Source organism: Cuculus canorus, chromosome 6, assembly GCF_017976375.1.
Source record: "Cuculus canorus isolate bCucCan1 chromosome 6, bCucCan1.pri, whole genome shotgun sequence".
Taxonomy (NCBI): Eukaryota; Metazoa; Chordata; class Aves; order Cuculiformes; family Cuculidae; genus Cuculus; species Cuculus canorus.
This window is the reverse complement of record NC_071406.1, coordinates 5,885,120-5,908,773: the sequence shown is the minus strand read 5'-3', so window position 1 is coordinate 5,908,773 and position 23,654 is coordinate 5,885,120. Positions and strand designations below refer to the sequence as shown.

General features: G+C 36.5%; 1 protein-coding gene across 1 annotated transcript in view; it reads right to left on the bottom strand.

The window, feature by feature from the left end:
• Nucleotides 1-10,810: 10,810 nt before the first annotated feature.
• The window catches only part of LRP1B (LDL receptor related protein 1B), a 722,645-nt gene continuing 709,801 nt past the window's right edge, over nucleotides 10,811-23,654 (bottom strand). Inside the window, exons 87-91 of the mRNA XM_054070318.1 lie at nucleotides 21,335-21,411; nucleotides 19,161-19,251; nucleotides 16,802-16,946; nucleotides 15,684-15,782; nucleotides 10,811-13,155 (exon numbers count right to left, since the gene is read on the bottom strand). Coding sequence (XP_053926293.1) covers nucleotides 13,015-13,155; nucleotides 15,684-15,782; nucleotides 16,802-16,946; nucleotides 19,161-19,251; nucleotides 21,335-21,411 — 553 coding nt within the window. The 3' untranslated portion in view covers nucleotides 10,811-13,014. The remainder of the gene's footprint in view (nucleotides 13,156-15,683; nucleotides 15,783-16,801; nucleotides 16,947-19,160; nucleotides 19,252-21,334; nucleotides 21,412-23,654) is intronic.

Below are 23,654 nucleotides of genomic sequence, written 5' to 3'. Positions count from 1 at the left end.
AGGGGTGACATTTTTCTTTGCTGTAGTCTAAGGAAAGCACCACAAACAGCTGTGTTATGTATACAGAATACATGTTACTTACATCATAATAACTGCTTAGTTCCTGGCAAACACGGAATTCAGAGTACTCATAAAGCGCAGGTTATGTACATATCCATTTCCTATTAGAAATGTAATTATGTAAGACAAGGCTCTGAAAACCAAAAAATGTACTTGCCAATGTGCCTGGACTTTAGAAGTTATTCATATTTTTCTGTTGCACAATAGTCCCAAAATTCTTAAAAAAAAATCCTAAAAAGATGAGTGTCACCATACCGATGTAAAAAGATACTTACAGAAGTGCATTTCGATGCTCCAGTACGAAGCTAAGCAGCACCACAAAGAGTATCCAGTAAAGCGGGTCCATCCCCACAGTGACCACTGCTGGTTCCCCCCAAGTCTGGCCTGCAGGGTGGGTGTGCAGAATGCTTTAAAGCATTCAAAACTGAAATTACCAGAGAAGAAGTAGAATAACGGAGCACCTTGTTTTGCAGAACTGTAGATTAGGGCAGACGATGTTTTCAATTGAAACAGTTTCTATGAAGGCACAGCAATGAAAGCTGAGACACAGTATATCTTTACGATGATAAACTCCCATTTCCCTACGTATTCATCAGAAATACAACTTTTCAGGAACTCTAGTACTTTATAAGGTTATCGTGGTCCTCTGATTGCCTCAAAGCAGATATGTATCTTTGCACAAAATGCATAAGCAGCTTTTCCTCATGAAGGAAGTGAGACATCCGAACCAGCCATCCTTCATAGTTGGTGTGTCTGATACCCAGCGGAGTTCAGCAGGAAGTGGAAGTTTAGAGCGAAAGCAAGAGCCATCAGGAGGAGAAATGGCAGAGTTTCAATTTCTTGGGAGCAGGAAACAATGAGAGTAGTGATGAGGGTGAAAAGGGAGAGAAGGGGACTGGAGTGCCAGTTAAGTGTCCCCGAAACCAGCTGGAGCGACTACACAGAACAGACATAATGCTTTATACGACTACAGCATTTATGCAGAAGCTTTCCCCACCTTCATGAAGGAAATGTGTGGTCAGGGTACTCCTGGAGTTGCTCTGCACATCCACGTTCACTTTTCTTACCTTCTTTTTTGATCTCGGAAATCCTCTTCTTGGCAGGGAGTGAGTGTGCATAAATACTGAGGGAGTGGGTAAGGGGAACACGAAACAAAGAAAAGTTCACCTCACTAGAAAACCTGGGAACATGACAAGACACTAGCTATTTGAACCATCATCCCAGAGAAAGCCCTGCCCATTACAGAAGGTCTTTATTCCAGCCACCTCATGGCCTGAGTCTCTGAACCCAACGAAAAATCCGGTCATTATTGGTTGTATAGAAAGAGTAATACAAATACTTTTTTGTTGTTGTTGTGCAAACATAATGCTGTTTTTTTCCCCCTGAAGGTTAACAGCATTCATCCAATTCTTAAATATAACAGCCCAAACCACAGTTCCATAATGCAGCAAACTGGGGTATTTGTGACTTTCCACTGCCAGCAGCCCCAGGGTGCTTGGTAAATGCCATGGATTGCTCTTCCTTAGCCCCCTTCCCTGAGTCCGAATCTGCACCAAAGTACATCTGCATCAGAATGGGCTTCAACTATTCCTTCCTTCCTAATCTTTCAGCTGAATTGTAGCAGGGGAGAGGCGGTAGGTGAAACCTATGGATTTTGAACCAAAGTACATGCAGTGGGAGCTAGGTGGGACATGGGTACCAACCTGCTTTAGTAGCTGGGCCCCTCAGTCCACAGCCCGAGAGAGTTTTCTGCAGCCAGTGGATCTGCAGTTGTACTTCTTACAGTCAGTTAATGCTAAACTGCTAATAGACTCACTCACACAGCTACAAATGGAGCACTTCATCGCTTTCTTGCTGATACAATGAGTATCATCAGACAACCTAATCATGAAACGTACCTATGGCTCTGCATTTAAAATGTTTTGAATAATGTTGTGTCTACTAAATGCAGCCTGTTACACGTGCAAAATACTTGACTTGCAGCTTACTACTGTCGTTTTTTACCCCAAAAATGAAATGGTACTGTTTTTAAATAAAACATGAAAATGAAAGTTATTGGTGTTTAATATAAGGTTTTTGTGGTGAATGCTGCACTTGTCAAGTTTTCAACTACTTATAAGTTGCTTTCACATTGAGCTCATATGATTGTAGTCCCTGTGGCCTGAACATCATGAACTTCTAGACTGACCTCTTGTATAAGACATACTTGAATTAAATCTTGACTGAATTACAGAATTGTCTGCTTAGAGAAAAATATTTAAATTTGATTTAAAGATTTCCAGTGATAGTGAGTGCAACAATGACCCTTGATAATTTGATTGCATGGCAAATAGCCTCAGTAATCAAAACCAAAAGCCTCAGAACCAAACAAAGATACATTTCTATCCTGAACTTCATCGAATTTCACTCATCTGATTCAAAATCAATCCCATGGATCCTTGTCTTATCTATACTCCTCTATCCTGTCTCATGGAAGGTTCTGCAGACTCTGATTAAAGGACCCCTTAAGCCGTTCTTTGTAGTAAGAAGTTTGCAAAGCCATAGGTAAGGTTTTTCGATGAACTATTCCACTCCCACAGCTTAGCTATGCTGTTGCATCAGCAACCCTGTTCAAGATAACTCTTCAGTTTCATAGAGTTAGTATTTCAATTTATTACATTTAGAAGTTTTGTTGCACCATTGGCACTACTGATCAATTATCTGTGTACTGACCTGATGCTTCAATAGATTCATCCTGCTTTATTCCAGTTAATGAAGCTCAGAGGCTTCTCTGGCAGAAATTATTAGGAATTCTTTGCAGAAACAAGTCTTGGATTTATAGGTATAGATATAATTAAATCTGATATGTTGGCTATATTAGATAAATTAAATGTTGTCTACATTATTCTTTGATGTCCAGAGCTTTGCAGAGGAGTTCTCTCTTGCCTTTTTTTAGATATAGCTTTGTTTTTTTTCCAGCTGAACTAGGAAGATATTTGGTCACAGTGCCACTTCAGTTTGAGTATTAGTTTCTTACAGATTGATCAGCAAGGGATCAATGCATATCTTCATTTAGAGAGTGAAATTCATAGGTAAAGAAGTGACAAAGTGTGTTTATTGGGACTGTGGTAAAAAGGGGATAGGAAGAAAAGTAGTTGCATGAGTCCTATGTCAGGCATGGACATCTTCAGATAAAAAGTATGGTCCAGAGCTCCAGTGAAAGAGGACAACATGATACTTCTGGTCTTTGTGCTACCACCCATAGTCAGATTGAAGATGTTTTTCCAGTAGACTCCCCTGTGCTCATGGGATGTGGAGCAGGACTGAGATGTGTACACCGCAAGGGGGTCATCTTCTGTACTTCATTTTAACTTTTCTCTTTTTAAGGAATGTAGAAAGAAGTATGTCTTGTCCATGATGGATAGGACAAGCAGCTTTACACTTCAGCAATTTAAATTTAGATGTATGCATGACCAAGAAAAAAAAAAGGACAGCAATTACTGGAATTAGTTGTCACTCTTAAAATGCTGGCGAACTGCCTCCAAAGGCTTGCTTAGCTATAGCTGATGCCGTGTGGGAAACACAGAGAGGGCAAGATGGCCCCCGGAGGTCCTGTCAAGCTCTGTGATTCTGTATTTGTTATTCTTAATTAAATAGTTCCTCCCTCAGTAGTATCTACAGGGATTCTGTCATCTGTAATGAGTCTGACACTGTTTCTCTGTCATTCAAATCTTGCCAAAAAATCACAAGTTTTTAAATTGTGATTCAAACTCTAAAACTATAATAAGAACAGTTCAGTACTAAGAACTTTAGTTAATATTATCTGTATCCATGGAAATCCTGTTCATTTCCCTGATTATTTTTTTATCCTACCAGTGAACTGTTTCACAGAGAGTAGAAAGTAAAAAACCCTAAAAAAACCATAAAGAAATAGAAAGGAATTTGAGTACAAATCTGAAGGTGTTGAAAATAATTAAGCAAATGAAGATGCTGCTGGTCACTGAGTCCTACAGACATTGGATAAACATAGATGCTCTTCAAAACAGCTGAAAACAAACACAGATGCTCTTTAAAACAGCTGAAAACAAGAAAATGAAATAATCTTGCCTGATTCTTTTAATGCATGTAATATAAAATGTGATTTACTGGCTAAATTCCTACTCTTGTTTAAAAAGATTACACAGGTCGCCAGAACTGGTCAGCAAATAGGCAAGTACTGGGGTATAACTCTGTTTCTGTGCCCCTGAAGTGGCACTTTTGGAGACAGTCCCTTCTCAATGCACAACACTTGCTCATGAAACCAACCACAATCTGTCAAGTCCCCCAAAGGCTCATTCCAGATTTAACCTTACTCTCTGAAATGTGCTGTTATACGATTGTGTAGGTGGTGTTCTTAATTAAGAAGTGCGTCATTTCAGGTCCTCTGAGACATAGCTGTTGCTTTATTAGGTCAAGAGCCATCTACTTTCCTGATGGACTAATTAACTGCTCCTTGTCCCAGTGAAGGGCAATGCTTCCTACTCCGGTCCCTTTGGAGGGACACTGGAGTGATGACGAGTGTGGGATGACTGACACCAACCCTTTTCTCTTTGGTAGACTGTAACAATTGTTCTGATAATAACGATGTCCACAAAAATAGGATGTGATACAGTATTATGTGACAAGATTCAGGCAGTCATACTGCATTTATTGGATATGGCTCTTTAAACAGACAGTATAACTGCTGTTTTTTGATTATGTTGTCATTATGGTCTATGGTTTGCTATTTCTTTTAGCATTAATGTGCCTGTTAAATTATGTTTTTTCATTAAAATATTCATTAAAAAATACGTTTCTAAAATAAGTATTTTATAAGATAGGAAAGAAGAAAATTCCTTCAAATATTGAAAGATGTTATTCACATTTTAAAATAGTTACAGCAGTAGATATAAATGCTAATGGATGTATGAACATTTTAGTATGAACAAAGGGAGTTTTTCCTGCAGCTCATAACCGCTTAAAAGTAATGCAATGATATTTAATTTTGATATTTCTTAATGAAGGACACTACTGTCTATTCAGAAGTGACTCATTAGGACCATTCAGTGACAAGAGATGCTGTTCAGTCCTTTAACACAGTAAAATATATGATAAGAACACTTATATAGTTTGACAGATACACTGAAAACTGGGAAGACAATCTTTTGATTAGGCCTACGGACAACTGTAATCGTCCAGTGTGATTCAGTTTGAGAAATAATAAGGTAAACATTTAGATGGTCTACAGAAGTAGGGCCAAAACCACTGCTGTTGGTGGTGTCCCCATCAATCCTTCACACAGCATAGTGGGACACGATGACATGTAATCTGTATTTCTTGCACAGTTCTTTAGTGCATGACATTACTTTTTAGCTGTCCCCACAGTACTAGAGGATTACTTTCAGCTCCTCTACTTGCTGTGTCCCAGTGACCTTGCATATTTAATCATAATTGGAAGTCAAGTGACTTTTACGAGACGTGAATGTTAATTATCTTCCAAATTGCTGGAGAAGGTACTTTGTCTGGAGTTCCTCTGATTGTGATAATTAATTAGTTGTGCGAGGTCAGCCTCCTGTCTTGCACAGTTCATCGAGCAGCATCTTTTCAAATATTTATAAAGATGTTTCAGTGCCTATCACTGAAAGCTACATTAATGTTTTAATTTTAAGCAGAAAAAAGGACAATCTAATGCTGTCAGACACAACTTTGGTGGTATATAGAATAGCCATTTCAAACTAGCCATTTTATGACGCTTTATGTTTTTCATGCTCATTAATAACAGAGGAAAAATAGATATCTCTTTCTGCAATATATGAAATAAACTAAGAAAGTGAATTAAAGCTACAATTGCAGAATAATTTACATTAAAATACCATTCATGGCCATGAATTATTAGGACTTCAGGAATTTCAAGATGATTAGAATAGCTAAATATATACAGAAAAATCATCACACATCTTTAACAAAGGCTTAATGTCTTCTGAAATGCATCAGACAAGGCACATCAGGGCAGTACAATGTATGAACCCAATCTCACACACAGACAAATTCTGACGAAAGTCACTGGACACACACACATGACATTTTTGGGTGGGATGAAGGAGAAAAAGAGGTGTTAGGATCTATAGACATGCCTGTAGAAGGGCAACCTTAACCTAACACACAAAAGACCCCCCATCCCACCTCGCTCTCACCAGTCTGTTCTTCCTTAAGCACATCTCTTCTAAGACATTATTGTAAGAGGTAGCACACCTCCTCCTAGTATTTAGGAAAATTACTTGAGCGTTGCTTCATTTTCTTTTTAAAAAGAAAATTAGCTCTAGACCTCTATCAGCTCAAAATAATAACAAGACTCTATCTGCTATACTTACACTTCTGTAAGCCTGAGGTTCTTGATTTACAAAATACTTATTTTCATATCGTATTTCATCAAGTGTGCACAATTGCTATTGAGCATTTCCAAAACTAATATTGAGCTCCCCCTTCCAACCTTTTTCAAGGATTCCAGGATATTTACCAACATCCCAGAGTACGGGAGCTGGGTCCCATGGCAGATGAGGTTTGCTAACTCTGTGGCAGAAAGTTCCGGACATGAACATCAGCCATGTAACTAAACCCAAAGCTTGTAACAAGACCCAGGTTTCAGAATCAACAAATGCAGATCTTGTGGGGTTTGGGGAGGGGTGTTTTATGTTAAAACTCTCGCAGTGGCAGTGTATAATTCCAGCAAAGGTGTATTTGCTGTGCTTCACGCTTGCCAACATTGGGAACTAGTTTGAAATTCAGGATTCATAGGCGTCACCAGAAAGCATGTATCCCAGTAAAAAGGGTCACCTATGACCTAAGTAATGCCATTTGCCAACTTTAGAGGACACCTAAACTGAGTTATCAGCATGCCGCTGTCAGACATTGGGTAACAATGGTCACTGTGAAATCTCAAAGAAACCTCTCCATTAAATTATCAAGGTCCCCTCAGATAGACAGGCAGAAAACCACTTCAGAGACCTGCTCCAGCAAAATGCAGGGTGGGATGCACTCATTGCATCTAAACAACATAATTCCCCACTTGCAAGAAATGTTACTTACCTGGCATTTGTCTTCTTTAAGTTGTTTTGCCCGTATGTATACTTACACTGGAAGCGTGTCTATCAGCAAACGCTGCAGGCACAGTAACCATAATTACATGTCTAAGCTTTCACCGCATTTTTTAAGATTTCAGCAAAGGAAAATGCAGTAAACATTCTTCTGTTTTACTTTCAAATGAAGTCACAATGTTTTCCATCCCCTGTTTCTTGGCAGTGAAATGCAGGATGGGGTTATGAGATACATATAGACAGCACTCCCCAGAAGAAAACCAGACTTCATCCATATCTGTATCAGTTTTTCAGGGGAAAGTGCAGGCTGCTCAGCTCAACGAAGGGGAAGAGCAGCTTCCTGGTCAGAGTAAGCCCTGTTATAAGCGTGAATGGGGTTCCAAGAAGCTGCTCTGTCATGGGAGTTGGCGCACTCTGCTTGAATCTGACCCACGAGTCGAGATACAGACAATTATCCAGCGAAACAGTCTCCAAGCTGACACCACACCTTGTAACTTCTCAGTCAGAAGAATGAATATTTGGTTATTCTTACTAACACCATGAAAGAAAGGCAGCGCATGATAATGTCCGCCAGTAGGGCACAAGGTCTGGGACAGAAGACGCAAATCTCCATCTGACACACTACAGCTTCCCTATGAGGTGTGACTGCTCTGACACCCAGCAATGATGTGCACTTCAAAGTTCCATTCCTGCCTCTCTAATGCAGCAGGACTCCATCACCCTTAGACTGGGATACCCTATCAGCCATGTAGGTGATGCCCAAACTTTACAGTCATCAATGGAATTCAAAATTTGTATCTCAACATTGTCTCCCGCTCTTTGGACAGAGCAAGACCATTCAGGTGTTGGCCCGTCACAGAGCTCAGCGTGCGGCATACAAACAGAACCCACTATGTTTAGACATCAGCACATCCAGGCATGATGACGCAGGTGGAAACCCATTCCCTCAAAGCTCAAGTGCGATCTCTTTCAAACCTCAGGTGGCTGAACAATGATCATGTTGAGCAGATAACCTCTTCAGCCAGAGCTGCTGTGAATCTACATGTGCTTATCTAATTCTATCTCGAACAAATAATCAAACACCAACTTACGTGACACAAGATTGGTGCTCGTGTATTACTGACATGAAACACAAGTGAGAAACTGTTTGATTGCACAGCTTTTCCCTAAAATCTTTCAAGGTACAAAGTTTTGTAGTATTCAGAATTGTTTAAGGCTCAGAAAAATTCAGTGATCATCTTGTAGAACTCTTCCCCCCCACCTCAGGTTGAACACTCACTATAAAAGAGCTTAACAGCAATCAAAAATGAATATCTCTTGAGTTTCCACAGCAGTTTCAGACCTTTCTTTCTACTCACCTGTGAAAAATGAGGGTTTTTTTACTCAAGAGTAACTACACATCATGTCTGATACTGTACATATTGTCTATACGTACAGATCCTGATATTTAAAAATTGTGGGGTTTTTTTTGGACAAAAATGGATCATTATTAGACTTTAGTATCACCATTACCTTCTCTCCAGGAGAAATGCATTCAACATCTCTTCAGGCCAGCAGACAGTTCCTTCTATTCCAGTACTACTTTGAAAACCACTGTCATAAGTCACGAGAGTCACAACGTGCACTAAGTGATGTACAGCTGGCATGGGGACGAAAAATGTGCTTTATTCTTCTTTGCTTCTTTTTGTCACCTTACTAAATTAGGCACTAAACTAGAAACCCTTATTTTCTTCAGATCTGTATTTCACACACGTGGAGATGGTAAGTGCAGTAAATTAGAGAACTAGAATGATAAATTGCCACTCCCTCCATCAGTCATACTTCTGCCCAGCTAAGGCTTGAAAAATTCCAAATACTTCAATATCTTTGCCGAGATGCCCAGGCCTAGACAGACAAGATTCACTGTTGGTTTGCTTGTTCTACATAAAAAATATTTTTATTTTTAGAGCTGATTACCTTGAGTACCTTTTATTATCACTGACATTTCTTTCTTTTATCATCTTCTCATCCTCCAAAAAGGAGGATACACGAGAAGATACTTGGGTTTATTCTGATCCATTATGCACTTTTATGTGACAAAATATTTCTGAAACGTGTTTACAGAAATTTTTTTTACATATGTGACCACACTGATTCTATTCACTGAGAGTCTGATGAAAGTAAAATAATTACTGTTACATTAGAACCTTCTTCACAATCTCAGTGATAGAGAACAAACTTAGGTAGAAGTTCTAAAGGGATTCCACTAACGAGCTTTCCTTCCACAAAATCAAACCCCATGACTGTCTTGGAAACAAAAGACCTATTAAAAAAAATGCACATAAAAATATTCTCAAATATTCTTCCTAGAGTTTTTGTCAACAGGACTGCACTCATGTTGGCAATATTGTGCAGAATGACTAATCAAAGTAGTGAGAGCATCATCCATCTCAATTTCTTATTTTGAACTTCTGTTATCATAATTTACCATTTATGCAAACCTTGCACAGAACAAGAAGTCTATCACAAGGCAGAAACTGCACTGCAGTGTTGTCATGTATATATATATATACACTAGTATAACCTCTATGGGGGGAAAAACAGATCCATGAGACACAATTACATAAAGTTTGGCAAAAATGCTTTTTTTCATATGTTTTCATGGAGATGTTCCATCCAACAAAGAAATTAAGAATCTAATTTGTGATGGAGCACATCACATCACTCTTCAAACTTACATTTAGGGTCTTTTTCCCAGGAACCTGGAGTCATTCCTTAGTCTAAGAGTTAAAAGTAAATGAACAGCGTATTTCAGGGTTAGATTTATCAGAACTTCAATATCCCTGAATAATTTTAATACCTGATATTTATGGAACCCACAAACTGCTTCACATTGCTAAGAAAAATTATTAGTACTGTGGAAGAAAAATTTTACCCTGATGAATTCAGTGAAATAGTACAGTAGGAGCATTTCACATGAAATGTCATTAGTGTCTTCAGGAAAGCAACGACAAAAAGTCTTTTAACTATACCCTGAAGAGACAGATGTTTTTGTCAGTGATATGGGCACATCTATCCACTTTTTTTTCTTCTGAGCTTACGCCAACTTAAAACAAACATGAATCTGTGGCATTAATAACTGCAAGGCAGCTGTGAAAATGTAGAAAGTTAAAAAGTTTTGTTGTTTTTTGTAAAACTTTGTGGAATTTCCTGCCCTAAATTATTTTACTGAACTTATGAAGATGCACAAATAGGTTATCGATCAAGTTCTCAATCTTTCACCCTCCAGCTACCTGTGTGCTTTGCATAGCTAAAGAGCCTCGGGATTCTGGGGCTGTTAAAGGACTGTGAGAAACAGTTCCTATGGAGAACTTTGGGAAAATAAAACACAAACGGAATCCATTGGGGATTATCAAATTGATGCGTACTATAAAGATCTTTAAGGCATGGCAGTAGTAGAGCTCAGTATCCCAGTCAAAATTCTGCCTATAAGCTTAAAACCAAATTCTGATCTAATATCAAATATCTAATAGCTCCACTGACACTAACTCTGTATTTCTAAGGAAATAAATAAATTTAATTTCCTAAAAAGTGATTTACATTTAAGCAAGGTTAAAATAAATAAAAATGTCTCATTGAAACAAAATATTAGATAAATTTCATCCGGTCCATATAAGAATTTGTGATTTCAAACTCACGCTGCTTGCATACCCGCTAGTTAAACCTGAGTTCTACCTGAGCAGTAGAGAGATGAGATTCTCTTCCAGAAAATAAACAGTAATGTTTCTGAAAAGACCAAGAACTTGTGCCTCATAACAACTCATAGCAACTGCAATTATGCAAAAAATTGAGGGCCAAACCCATCTCTGATGATGTCAGTGCAATAAAGGCAGAACCTGTGGAATCATAGCTGCATGGTATGAAACTATTTAATACAGTATTTTTATAGAAAATAAAATCGCTCTAAAATTCTATTGACATAATATACAGCTATACACCTAAGTTATCCAAACATGGGCAGAGCTGCAAAACCATTCCAATAGAAATTGTATAAAAAGCAAAAACCGTCATTAAGAAAAGGACTTCGGTTCTTTGTACAAAGTCATGTTCTTTACCTTCAATTTTCTCTTTAGTTTTTCATTTTAAGTTAAATTTAAAAATTAGTCAACACACTGAATTAAGTATGTAGATTTTCATTTAAATAAATCAGTCAACAATTTTTTTATAAAGTATTTAACACTTCATTGTAGAAACATAGGCAAAATGACTATTATAACCAAAATGAAAAATACTGTTCGATTTAAAAAAATGTACTTAAACAAGAACCTGAAAAAGTTTATGATATGCATAACATTGTTCAAGCAAAATTGCACTAGTATTACAGAAATCAAGAGTTTTATAAAGGCCCCAATATGGCAAAGTTTAGAAATAGGTAGTATGCATGCACAATAGTACAACAAAAATCTTTTATAAAACAGCAGTTATTTTTGTAATGCTTGTACAAAGGGAATAAAGAGCAACCACAAACATATGTAATCTGTTAGGTTAATATATTACGATAGCTAAAAGTCAGTCATGTCTAGCAGAGGAAGGAAGAGTCCTCTACAGTATAGGTGTGAATAAGTCTTTTGTGCCTTTACAGTTATGTATAAAATATTTCAATTCAGTTCAAATCTGAAAGACATTGTATTCTTTATTTCCATCAAAATTAAAAAAGGTGAGTCGGATTTTTCTTTTTAGCGACAACAGAAAGCAGAGCAGGTCAGAGCACGTGCTGGAAACTGATACTGATGCTTTTCAATAACTGGGTTTTGGTAAGGTTTCACTAATATGCAACTTGGTTATGTTTTACCTCAGCAATATCACAGTTTATCTTCTTTTAAAGAAACTGCTGTGTTTGGTATTCTTTACCATCTCTAAACAAGTATGACTGTTTCGTGATTGTCAGAACTGAATGCTGTGATCGTCTGTGTGTGCTTAAGGTTTGGGGGGTTGGTTATTTTTTTCCCTACTGCTTGGTATGTGTTGGGCAATTATTAATCCATATGTAATGCATGAGATTAAGTGAATAAACATATAATGCATGTGTAGGCAATGCCCTCTTGTGCTCTAGGGTGGCTACTGTCCTACAGGACCGTTGGAGTTCATACGCTTTGTCCTACAGCAAGTAAGGTTTCAGCTTCCAAGATATATTGTTACTATGTTCTATAAGGTTTTAATAAATACAAAGCTCGTTTACATGGTATATATGTTTAGTATATCATGTACAGTCACTGAATTTCTGAAACATAATCATTGTGTTCATGCAGATCATTAGATGCTTCATTTCTAGAGTCTTGTTTACTTCTTGGCAACCTAAAGCTAATTTAAAAGCAAGTTATGTCTGTCTGTGAAAAGTTATCTAGCTTTATCAGGATCTGAAGAGAAATTCTAATGGGCACAATGAAGAGAGTAGACCATTCAATCATTCTTTCACCATTTAAAATAAACAAAATTACACACTGTACTACAGCTTCCAGACTACATAATGAAAAAGTGCAGATACCATCTTCACTGATTAAGTAGAACCAAAAAAGTTCATAGAAAATAGATTGCTCATTTTCACGCTACAAACGAATATGTTGTTTGCAATTTTAACAAATTTAAAGGTGTGTTATTTCAGCAGCATTGTTGTAAATTGTACCGTAGTGCAGTTTCTTTTTTCATAAAAATACCTTACAAATGGTCAGTCAAAAGTCATCAGCAAAAGAAAAACCCAGAAAACAATCAACCAAACAAAAACAGAGGTAATGCTGATGCCAAAACAATTATAATACTGTTGGTACATAGAAAAGTAATCCTTATATTTTATACATTTATACAGAGTATAAAAGGTAACAGCAGATTATGCCACAGTCTCCCTTATCCCAATATCTATTTTCTTTGGAAGGAGTTCTCTTCTTTCATCAACACTTGCTAAGGAGTTTCGACAGTTTTGTCCATCCAGGTATAACTTTGCATATACTGGATTGGCGTAATTTGTTGGCTGCAGAGAAATTAAGCACACGTTAGATCAGTTGGATTAAGCCAAAATAAATATTTATGGAAATGGAAATGGTGTTGTTAAGCAAGAACAAGAACACATAAAATATAATTGGACATACTTAATAGATACCTGGACTTCTGCAAATCTGATAATGAGTTAAGTACTTGGTTAAAAATTAAATTCATGATGAGACATGCTATTAAATTAATCAATGGCATGACATGCAGCATATTATGATATTAAAACCATAAAAACCATGATGAAAAATAAAACAAAAACCTTGAAAAATGTCTCTGAAGTTGACTTGTCCACCTTATTACACTGGAAGATTTCAGAATAGATATGAAGAAGTTTATAGAGAAGGTGCACCGTGAGACCATGTGACAAGTTTAACAGTAGAAAACTGCAACCAACAGTTTCCATATATTACCTGTTCTAAGACATCAGCATCCCATCAATAGCTGACCATGTTTTCGAATTCTGTGGCCCAAATATACAACATGATTTGACCAAAAATTCAATACTTTTGTAATAACTTTAAAAATAAACCAGCATAACTGTTAATATATCATAGTAGTTACAGATTGAGAAGTACTCTCTCAACAGTTTGGGTAGTTTGGACTGTAATAGAAAAAAAATCTACTGAAATGAGTAGTACTTCAGCATAGGACAAGTCTATTTTAAATTCTGCAAAGCACTTCAATATATGAGAAATCTCCTGAATCTGACAGCAGAGAATGATGTATAACATGGATGAAAACTCTTCTATCACTCCTGCTAAGGAGAAAGCACTATTTAAGGTTTATCATGTAAATCTGTCCAATAATGCCTTTAAACTTTGTGCCTTTATTTTCTCCTAGTGACCTTTACTATCCAACTGATGTTCAGCTTTTTACTTGTAATAACTGGAAAAGGTACCTTGGGGTCAAAATGTTCCTTTTCCTTATAACGAACAAACCAGCCTGGTTTTGCTTACACAATTAGCGAGTGGAACACCAGAGAAGTAAGCTATAAAATAGGTAAATTAACTTGTTTGGTGCATGTAAGAAGTGACAAAACTTTGAATTACCCAGAAAAGAAGGGGGTAGGTTTTCCTGACTTGGAAATAAGCTGGATAGAGCCTGGATAACAAGGAATGAAAGGTGTTTAGAATCTTAGTTCTTCCTTTCCCTGTTCCTTGTCCCATTTTTGAATCCAGGATTCAGATACTCCTTAGGCTGGCTAGCTGGGGTACCTACTCATTTAATTAGGTAAAACCTGCCTATTCCATTTCTTACAAATGACAAAGCGACTGCCTGGTGTTCCTACTTTCCTACAACGAAGGCAGAAAAAGATAAGTCACATTTATTTAAAATAAAAAAGAAAGAAAGAAGCTACTCTTTCTATATTAATGGAACGTAAATACACAATCAACTGCTGCAGTAATTTAAGGAAGCAAGCTCTCAGTTATATCTATCTGTCCCCATTGAACTAAATATCTTTACATCTGTCAATGATTATCATCAGAAATTTAGGAAAACAAAAATCTAGCTTTATTTCAATTATCAGGGCTTTATAATTTAATTGACAATCATTGTTAAGGATGACAACCACAACAGAACAGAGATGGTCGTCATCTATATACTGCTGCATGGAGTTGTTCAAATGATATATAATAGTAGTGTCTGCCTCATGATACCACTTTGATTGGGCACTGATAGCCTAACGCGGTACACTGAGGCGCGGAAAGGAACTGGAGTGATGAACAACAAAAGGAGTTAATGTTAGAGATGGGTATATACTTTAGCTTTCATCATCCCTAGTTTTGCGCTCCATCAGAAATATCATATATACAAATTGTTAAATTTCAAATTCAACATATTACAACCATACAAGAATGCAAATGGCACAAATGATGAATATATTGAGGCAAATGGAAATGAATGTCATATTAATGCCCCTTTTTAATACGTTAAATTTCACTGCTTTCAGGCATCACGCTAAATTGTAGTCAAATTCTTAAGTTTTAAAAGTAACTATTTTATGATAAAAATTGATTGAAAGCTGAACAATTGACAATTGCATTGTAAATATTAAAGGAAATTGTTCATTTTAGCGTGTATCAAATTTCTCTAAATTAGAAGGACTTGTTTTGTTTGAGAATTTCTTGCAGTTAGCAAAACTTCACTAAATGCCTGTAGTTATATATAAATTACAACTATATTGTAATGGCTGTGAAAGTTACACCCAAATTATGTAATGCTATGGAAAAGCATCATATTGCTTACTGGTTTTACATTCCTTTGCAAAGGCACATTTGTAGTTTTAGACTGCATTACAACGATGGGTATGGATGAAATTTCTATGCAGAAAGAAACTCTTTAGTTTAAATAGAAAATGTATTATTTACTGTCATTCTTCTTGGCATTGAAAGAAGAAAAACAAAATTAAAAACAAACAGAAAAGGCCTGTTTTCTAAAATGACAGACAAACTTTATTTAGAAAGGGGCTATGGTGGAATGAAATGGATTTGAATCATCATTTCTCACCCCTGTTGATAGTGGTCCTTTCAAGTCAGAGTTTAGGTAGATTGATGGAGCTGTGTGGGGAAGCTTGAATGCAGTGGGCCCTCCCCCTATGTATCTGGCCTGTATAAACAGAAAATTTTAGTTTTTCTGCTAATAGAGCATCTCTCGCGTGTACTTATCACTGTTAAATGAACAGTGCACCGATTAAAAACATTATTTTAGATTGATCTAGAATTTTAAGAAGTCTACTTGCAGGTATTTGTCAGCGTGGATTTTTTTTGTATTCAATAAGAAAATAAAAGTCAGCATTTAAAATCATTTTCCATTAAGGATTAGAGCTAGATTTTACAATAAGCGTTGGCTTAGTTGCTCTTCCTCTAGCGAGTAACTCCATTTTCAGCTTACCTCTTGTACTCAGCACACTGACTATGTGATTCAGCGATGACATTCCTAGAGCTAACAGTAATCCGGTTATTGCTTTGTCAGAAATGCCACAGAATGATGGCTGCCCTTTGGTGTATGTCTGATTATGGAGCTCTAGGAAAGATATCGCAGCATTACCGTGTTCATCCCATGTCACATCACTCAAGGAGTTCAATCACTGCAGAGTGGTACTGCAGAAGTGACAGCATCTTTTACAAGAAAATGATAATACTTACTAGCTTTGTGTAAACATTTAATCTATCTATCCAGCCAGGACTCTGAATCCTTAAAGCTTCTGGAATTTTTCATATATAAAATACGTTGCCTCACATGTATGAAAACACTTTCCCATTTCTAAATGTAAACTGTATGACAAAATATTTCCATTCAGTTTTTGCAGCTAGATTAAAAAGATAGGTTATGATTTGGCAACTCAAGTAGATACATTTATGACAAAAAACTCATTTTGTAGATTAGGTTGACCTCTGTTTTGGTAAAATACAAGCACTAGGTATATTGTACACCAGAAAGCATAAGACTACAAACCAGCTGTTAATATATTCATGAAATTTATTCTAATGAAATTTAACTTGCCTTTATTCACTGCGTAGCTAAATCTAAACATTGTTTTATGTTTCTATTAATTACATCTACAGACAAAACCTTTTCAAGACAAAATAGGTAGCAATTTTGCCATTATAAAAAGAAAATATTACCTTTTCTGCATTTACAGTAAAATCTGAGGCTAAAAGACCACCTTCACTGTGATCATGGCCCACCTCATACATGTTGTATGATGGATTGCCAATTTCTACATTGATTCCTCCATTTATAATGGGTTGTCTTCTGATAGTTTTTGTCCTATAATGCATAAACACAAACAAAAAAAGAAGCTAGTGACTTTTCAGGTAACTTCTTGTACGCTTTATGCTGAAATACTATAAATTTTATTTTATTTCTATTTAATCATTAAGACCAACAGGATTAAAGTGTTTCCTGCAGAGACAATCAGAAAATTGTTGCATTTTTCAAACCAAGTACAACCTGAGTTTATGTCTAGATCTCTTATTACCTCGAAGTACCTTTTCATTGTTTTTCTCAGTTTGGCTGTGGTGGATATGAATTCATATAAGGTAATCACTCGTCGTCTATAACCCTGACTTCCCTCTACTGTTTGCAGTTTTCCCTCACTTCCCAAGGAAAGCCTTACAAATTTATTGCAGATTCCCTGCAGTAATGAAGATGGAACAAACATGAGTCACGTTCCTTTGCTCATTCATTTCACCTCCATTTGACATTAGTTGCCCAAAGTCAGTTGTAATCTGAGGACAAGCAAATGGATTCATTACGATGCATTAAAAATGCATGAACATCTCATAGTTCCAGTATGTATTCCCTGGTAGTGATCACTGGAAAGCTGAAGTTCGATTTGAATTTTTCCTAACTTTAATAAAAGCTAGAGTCTTATTTTTAACCTTGAATTAGGTATGCATAAAGAAAAAAAATTGTGTTGAATAGTTTTGGTCACCAAACTCATTTCTTTTAGGTAAGGAGGCGATCTTAGTCTCAGCAACTGAAATAACCTCAAGAGGATAATTTTTTTCAATGCAATATGTTCTCTAAAATTACAGGGGTATAACAGGGAGGTAACAGGATGATAATAGTCAAGTCCTCTTGTTTGGTTGAGTAAGATGCAGTCAATGTCTGAAATCAAGTACACTAAAGGATCTGTATTTTTCAGAAATTACATAGAAAAACATTTCCTAAAATGACCACTTATCTGCAGTGTGCAAGTGTTGAACTTCTACATCTAATTTAATACTTAACAATCTCCTTTGAAGAGATTAAAAAAACCCCTAAAATATATTTTCAAATACAATTTTAAGAAAAAAAAAAATTATTGAAATGAGTTCTGCTTCTCTACTGAAGGTCTATTATTTAACAAGTTATTCTCAAGAACTTGTTCCACTTACACAATTTTCATGATATGGCTATCACTAGATTCAGTCTATAGGTGCAGCAACATGTCATGACATCCGTGGAGCCTGCCAGGGTCAGCGTTAAAAATAGTATGGTCAGGGATCATATTTCTCTTGTTGGTTTTTCAAAAAGGATTTAAAAATTAATGCTTACTAGTTAGCACCATAGTTTGCAGGGGGATGCTATGCATGATGCTAGATGATTGTAACTTAAAAAGATTCTTCTAGTCTAGAGCACTGAAGTAGTCCAGGTCTTCCCTACTTGGCCACATCCTTATTATTTGGAATCTTACCTTGCTAAATCTGCATTGTGACTAACATCACTCCCTCGTTTCTCTGAAAATGAGTAAGTTTGCAGCTCTCTCAGATGTCTGCGTATGGTAGAAACACCCTTACTTTCCCTGCCACCCAATACAGCCTTTGAAGAAATGGTCCAAGTCAAAATCTCTAATAAGTCTCCCTCTGTTCAATATCAGCTCTAACGCAGCTAAATTAAAGAGAACGAAATATTCACTGATCGCTGGCTTGAATCTGGCTTCCTACGCGAGATACAAAAGAAATACAGTACTGATGACAAGGCTTGGGACTATACAGTAGATACTTCGAACTTTGTTTACATCTTCACTATAGCATATAAACCTAACCAAAGTAATTAAATTGAAGTGAACTGTAACTAGAAACTGAAAAAGCTCTATCTGAAAGCATTTATAGACATGAACAATATTAATTACATGGTTTCAAAGAAATGAGTAAATCCTGCTTACTGAGTTCACTAAGTCTCTGGATAGAATTATTAACACTTATAGAGTCTTGGCAGGACTAAGCAAACTGGATAAGAAAAGAACTACATTTTCTTATCTAGCGTATGTGGAATATAATCATAAATCATAGACACGATTGTTCCAGCAAGAACCAAGACTTAGCTAACTCTTTACATCCAGAAACAAGTTTGGGGTTGTTGTGTTTTGGTTTTGTTTTTTTTCCCTAAATGTCTGCTCAATTTATATAAAGCAGACTCTTCATATCAAAAATATGGACTTATATATACTTAAATTATTTGCTTTTTTACTTTATACACTGGTATAAAATTACTTACCTTCGTTTCCTTTTGCAAAGAAATAGTCCAATTACCAGAGTAGTGATCAAAGTCACCAGTAAAACAAGAGGAACAATGATTGCAATGCTTCCTAGAACAACAAAAGGAAACACCATTGAATACACACAGCTACAGCTAATAATTTCGTCAGAGATGTAAAACAGCTTAATTATTTTAAAAAGAATAATTTCCCTCATGAACAAACGCAATTACACATGGTGAGCTTCACTGATTTAAGATTTTGATGTTGATCAATTAAAAAAAATCATTAGTGTGTATAAATATACTTGTATACACAAGTACTCTTATCAAAAAAAGAGGAGCTTCTGGATACCAACATACTTTGGACTGATTCCCTGCCCTCATTTGCAGCGATACTGTATGAAGGAGTGTGGAATTGCTGAACAATTTGGCATTGCCACTGCCTTTCACTGCCGTCATCATCTTCAGTAGTTTAAGTCACACAACTATTAATTTAAAATATTCAGTAGTCATGGCGCTGACTGAAGAATTCCATTATTAGCATTTATATGTACTTATTATTTTTTATTTGTGGGAAAATTAAAAGTAGTAAGTAATATTTCTAGACGGTTAGTGCATTCCTGCATTTTACTGGGTTGTACTTGAGAGGCAATAATTTTGTTATGTTGATATAGACAATCAAGGAAACTACAATAGTGCCAACGTAGCAGAAAAACAGTGCACAGATCAGACAGTGATGTTAATGGAGAGGAGGGAACGGGGAAGAAGAAAACGGGCTTAACATTATTTTGGCAGATAACTTTATTGGAATGAGACTACCTGCAAAAACAAGGTCCACAATTATACCCGTCTAGGAATTTCTGAGATTTATGTCAGTGTCTGGCAATAAACACACACACACAACAAATAATTCTATGTTTTAAAAAACTGGTCCTTTTCAACTACAAGACTCCAATATGAAGCCAAATGAATGACACACTTTTCCTTTAATATCACAATCCTTAAACAAAAATATTGCCAGTTGTTTCATTGGTTAGGTTTATTGATTTATTAAAAAACCAAGCTGTTGAAGGAAAGGAAAAAGATGCCTTGAAGGTGTCTTACTGAGAGCCAAGTCACACTGTCAGAAGCCCAAAATGAGGTACTAGTGAATAAAAAATCATCCTGAGATCACTTCAGCTTATAAAGAGCCGGTATGTAAAGAACATTACAACAATGCTAGTTTGAGATAACATTTGATAACTGGATGAAGTTCTACTTAAGAGGGGGAAAAAGAAAAAGTTTGTTTTCTCATTGCAGGTAAACATTCCAGAAGAAAACCTGAAAAAGAGACCAGCAGGCATGAGTTGCCACCTGGTGAGTGTGGTGCAGCCTGGGATCTAGCCATAGGCACAAGAGGAATGCCCATTTCCCATATTGTAGCAGGTAATCCTTCAACAAGAAACACAGACCTAGGTTCTGGCTGCTTTTTTCCCCCCCCATTTCCAGCTTCTAAGTGTTATTTCACCTGTCTGGATCATCAGGAAGATTTCATCTAAGCATCAAGCTGACCTGAATAGTGGGTGATTCATTCTACTCATCCAGTTGGGTTAAACGTGACTGAGAGATGTACAGCAGGGTACCACCAGCAAACTCAATGCACCACAGGGAACCTCGCCCAGTTTAAACCACCAGTAGTGTAGCAATACCATCTTTTTATGCTTATACACACGTTTAAAAAAAACAGAATATGAGTTATCCCGACTGTCAGGATGATTTTCACAGTAGGTAAAATTCAAACCTCTCTAGACAGCCAATGCAATGTTATGAACTACTTACAGCTCTATTTTTGATGCTTTCAGTGGGACTTAAATGGTCAGAGGTCTCATACTAGTTATCTGCACGGGGGTGATATCACCAAGCTCTTGACATTTGATACACTTCCTTTAAGAAAACTGCAGCCTAGCCGTGAAACAGTGAGTGTATAGCGTGTGGCTCGTATTAAAAACCACCTCATGAAACATTGAATGCCAATCAAAAAGTTGAGAGATCAACATTTGCTTTTTGGTTGGTTTCATTTAATTATTTTTTTTTTTTAATACAGGTAACCATCTCATTTCATGACACAAACTCTCATCCTAAAATATCACCCGGTTAAAATTTCTAAACTGAGACAAATTTGACAAGCGATAGCAGTTATTTGAAGTACTTACTTGTACTGATATTGTCAGACTTGCTGCTTTTGGGAGCTGGCCTCTCACACTGAGTGCCTGACCAGTTGGCTGAACATCTAAAAGGATCCAATCAAGACAGTTAAATTAATAGATGTCAGCTGATAAAGCACTAACCTATTAAAAAGACCACCAGCATCATCTCAAGAGCAACACAAATGATAACAGTAATTCTACAAAATAAACAATAAGCTGTATGCAAGGAGTCGGCAGTACACTGCCATGGTGTACTTAAAACAGTACATTTTAAGTTTAAAACCATGGCTTTGTATCACCAATTCCTGTTATTATCGCTGCAGTCTTCATTCCAGAGTCCGTTTCTAAAATTCTTGAAAAATAAAGCAGGCATACCTAATAGTATATTAATGTCCTAGTAAAACAAATACCACCTACAATGTAATAACGGAGGAACACTGGATCCATGCATAGCCAACGCAGTCCAGAAAGGCTTATTTGCACCATATTGTTTTAGGGTCAGTTTTGACCTTGAAGCTCTAACAGCCACCTCTATATCACACAAGTCATACCTGCTTGGACACATACTACTATACACAAAAACCAGTAGCCCCCAGTATCCATATCAATTGGCTTCTTCCACGGTTCTACTGCCCCCATTTCTCTGAGCAACGTGATGTTTACAGTGGACTAGTTCTTACAGATCTGGTTGTAATAATTTACGTGAACAATTAAGACATACCTTTGACTAATATTCACGAATTAACTGAAGTTGCCCTTATCTTTGCTTTCAGATTTAAATGTCTTCCCGAAACTTTTACAGTTTAATAGCTTTATTGCTTTAAATTTTGAACTATACAACTAAATATGTATTTATAGAAAAATATACACTTATGCGTGTAAGTAGGTGTGAGAGTTAAAGCATAAAGAGCTGTCCTGAAGGGACAAGAGTATCTTACAGGCTTCAGAGGGCCCTAAACACTGTTTATGTTCAGATTATATATTTCATGAGCCAGGTGACTGGATGAGCACACAGTTATTCTGTTATACTTTCTTTGTGTGAATATCAGTATGCAAATATTTTTCCAGTTGGGATTCAGAATGCTTTCCACGCGTGCAAGCAAACCCAGGAGCCCATGCATGCACACTCAGCAGATCCATAAAAAATGAAAACAAATACCTGAATGAAATTCAATTGCTTATTCATCCTGCTGGAAATATGATTAAGTTTACTACAGAACCTCAAAATCTCCTTGCAGAAACGGTAGGAAGTAGTCACTTTTCATCTGCCTCTGTTGCATATTGTGCAATGAATCATATTTTTGCTAAGTATTCTTGAATTATTTATGAATTTAAACCTGGGTTATCTTTTGGAAAATGCAACAAAGCATTACCTTGCACGTAGTTCCTACAACTACTGCTATATGATTTAAGAATCTCTAGTGTTTAGGGGTGAAAATGCTTAATGGCTGATCTGGTTCTATAACAACAGAAAGGTTTGGAAAGGTACAAAATATTCCAGACAAAAAATTGCCGAATTCTTTCAGAAGAGCCCTAGCCAGGTTTGCTGGTGATGCTTCTGATTCTCTTTTTGTCCTCGCAGATGACCGCAGAAGAATGGCTAATTTCTCTCTTTGCTCCTTAGCATGATCCAGAACAATCCGACATTCAGACAAATCTCTTTCCTGAGTTTGATATTAAGTTTGAACTTTGGGGGGACCTAATTTCATTTTTGGTAGGTTATGTTATGAAAGTGCTTAACTAAAACTCTACAAAGGTAAAGCACAGATAGTCTTTAAAAATATATTTATTATATGGTAGTTGATCCAAAAGTTTTCACACAGTTGATAAATTGCATTATAATTTAGAAGTTCATGCTTACTGAAACAAGTTTGCTTACTTACATAAACATGGTGAATACACACAAATTTCCTCACTACAAAGGAACCCCCAATTACTAATCAAACACACATATTACGGTTCACAACGATATATTTTAAAACTGAACCCAACTGACATTTCCCCTCCTGCTTACCATACCCTAGCACACACAAAGTCACATGGGACACATGATTATATTGCTTTAAAAGATGTATCTGCTCCATTTTTTACAGATTTCTTTATCAATTATACCAAATGGAAATTGGACTGAGAGTCTGCCTTGCTAAAACACTAGTCAAGAAACTTGGTTTTTTTTTTCAAAAGATCCCTATTCAACACACAGCTGCAAAATAAGTATCTCCATTCTTGTAGAGAAATACCGTAAATCTTAATACTTAGAATATCCTACTGGGATCCAAACTGTTGGCATATGACAACCATGAAATAAAGTCTATATTTCTTACTG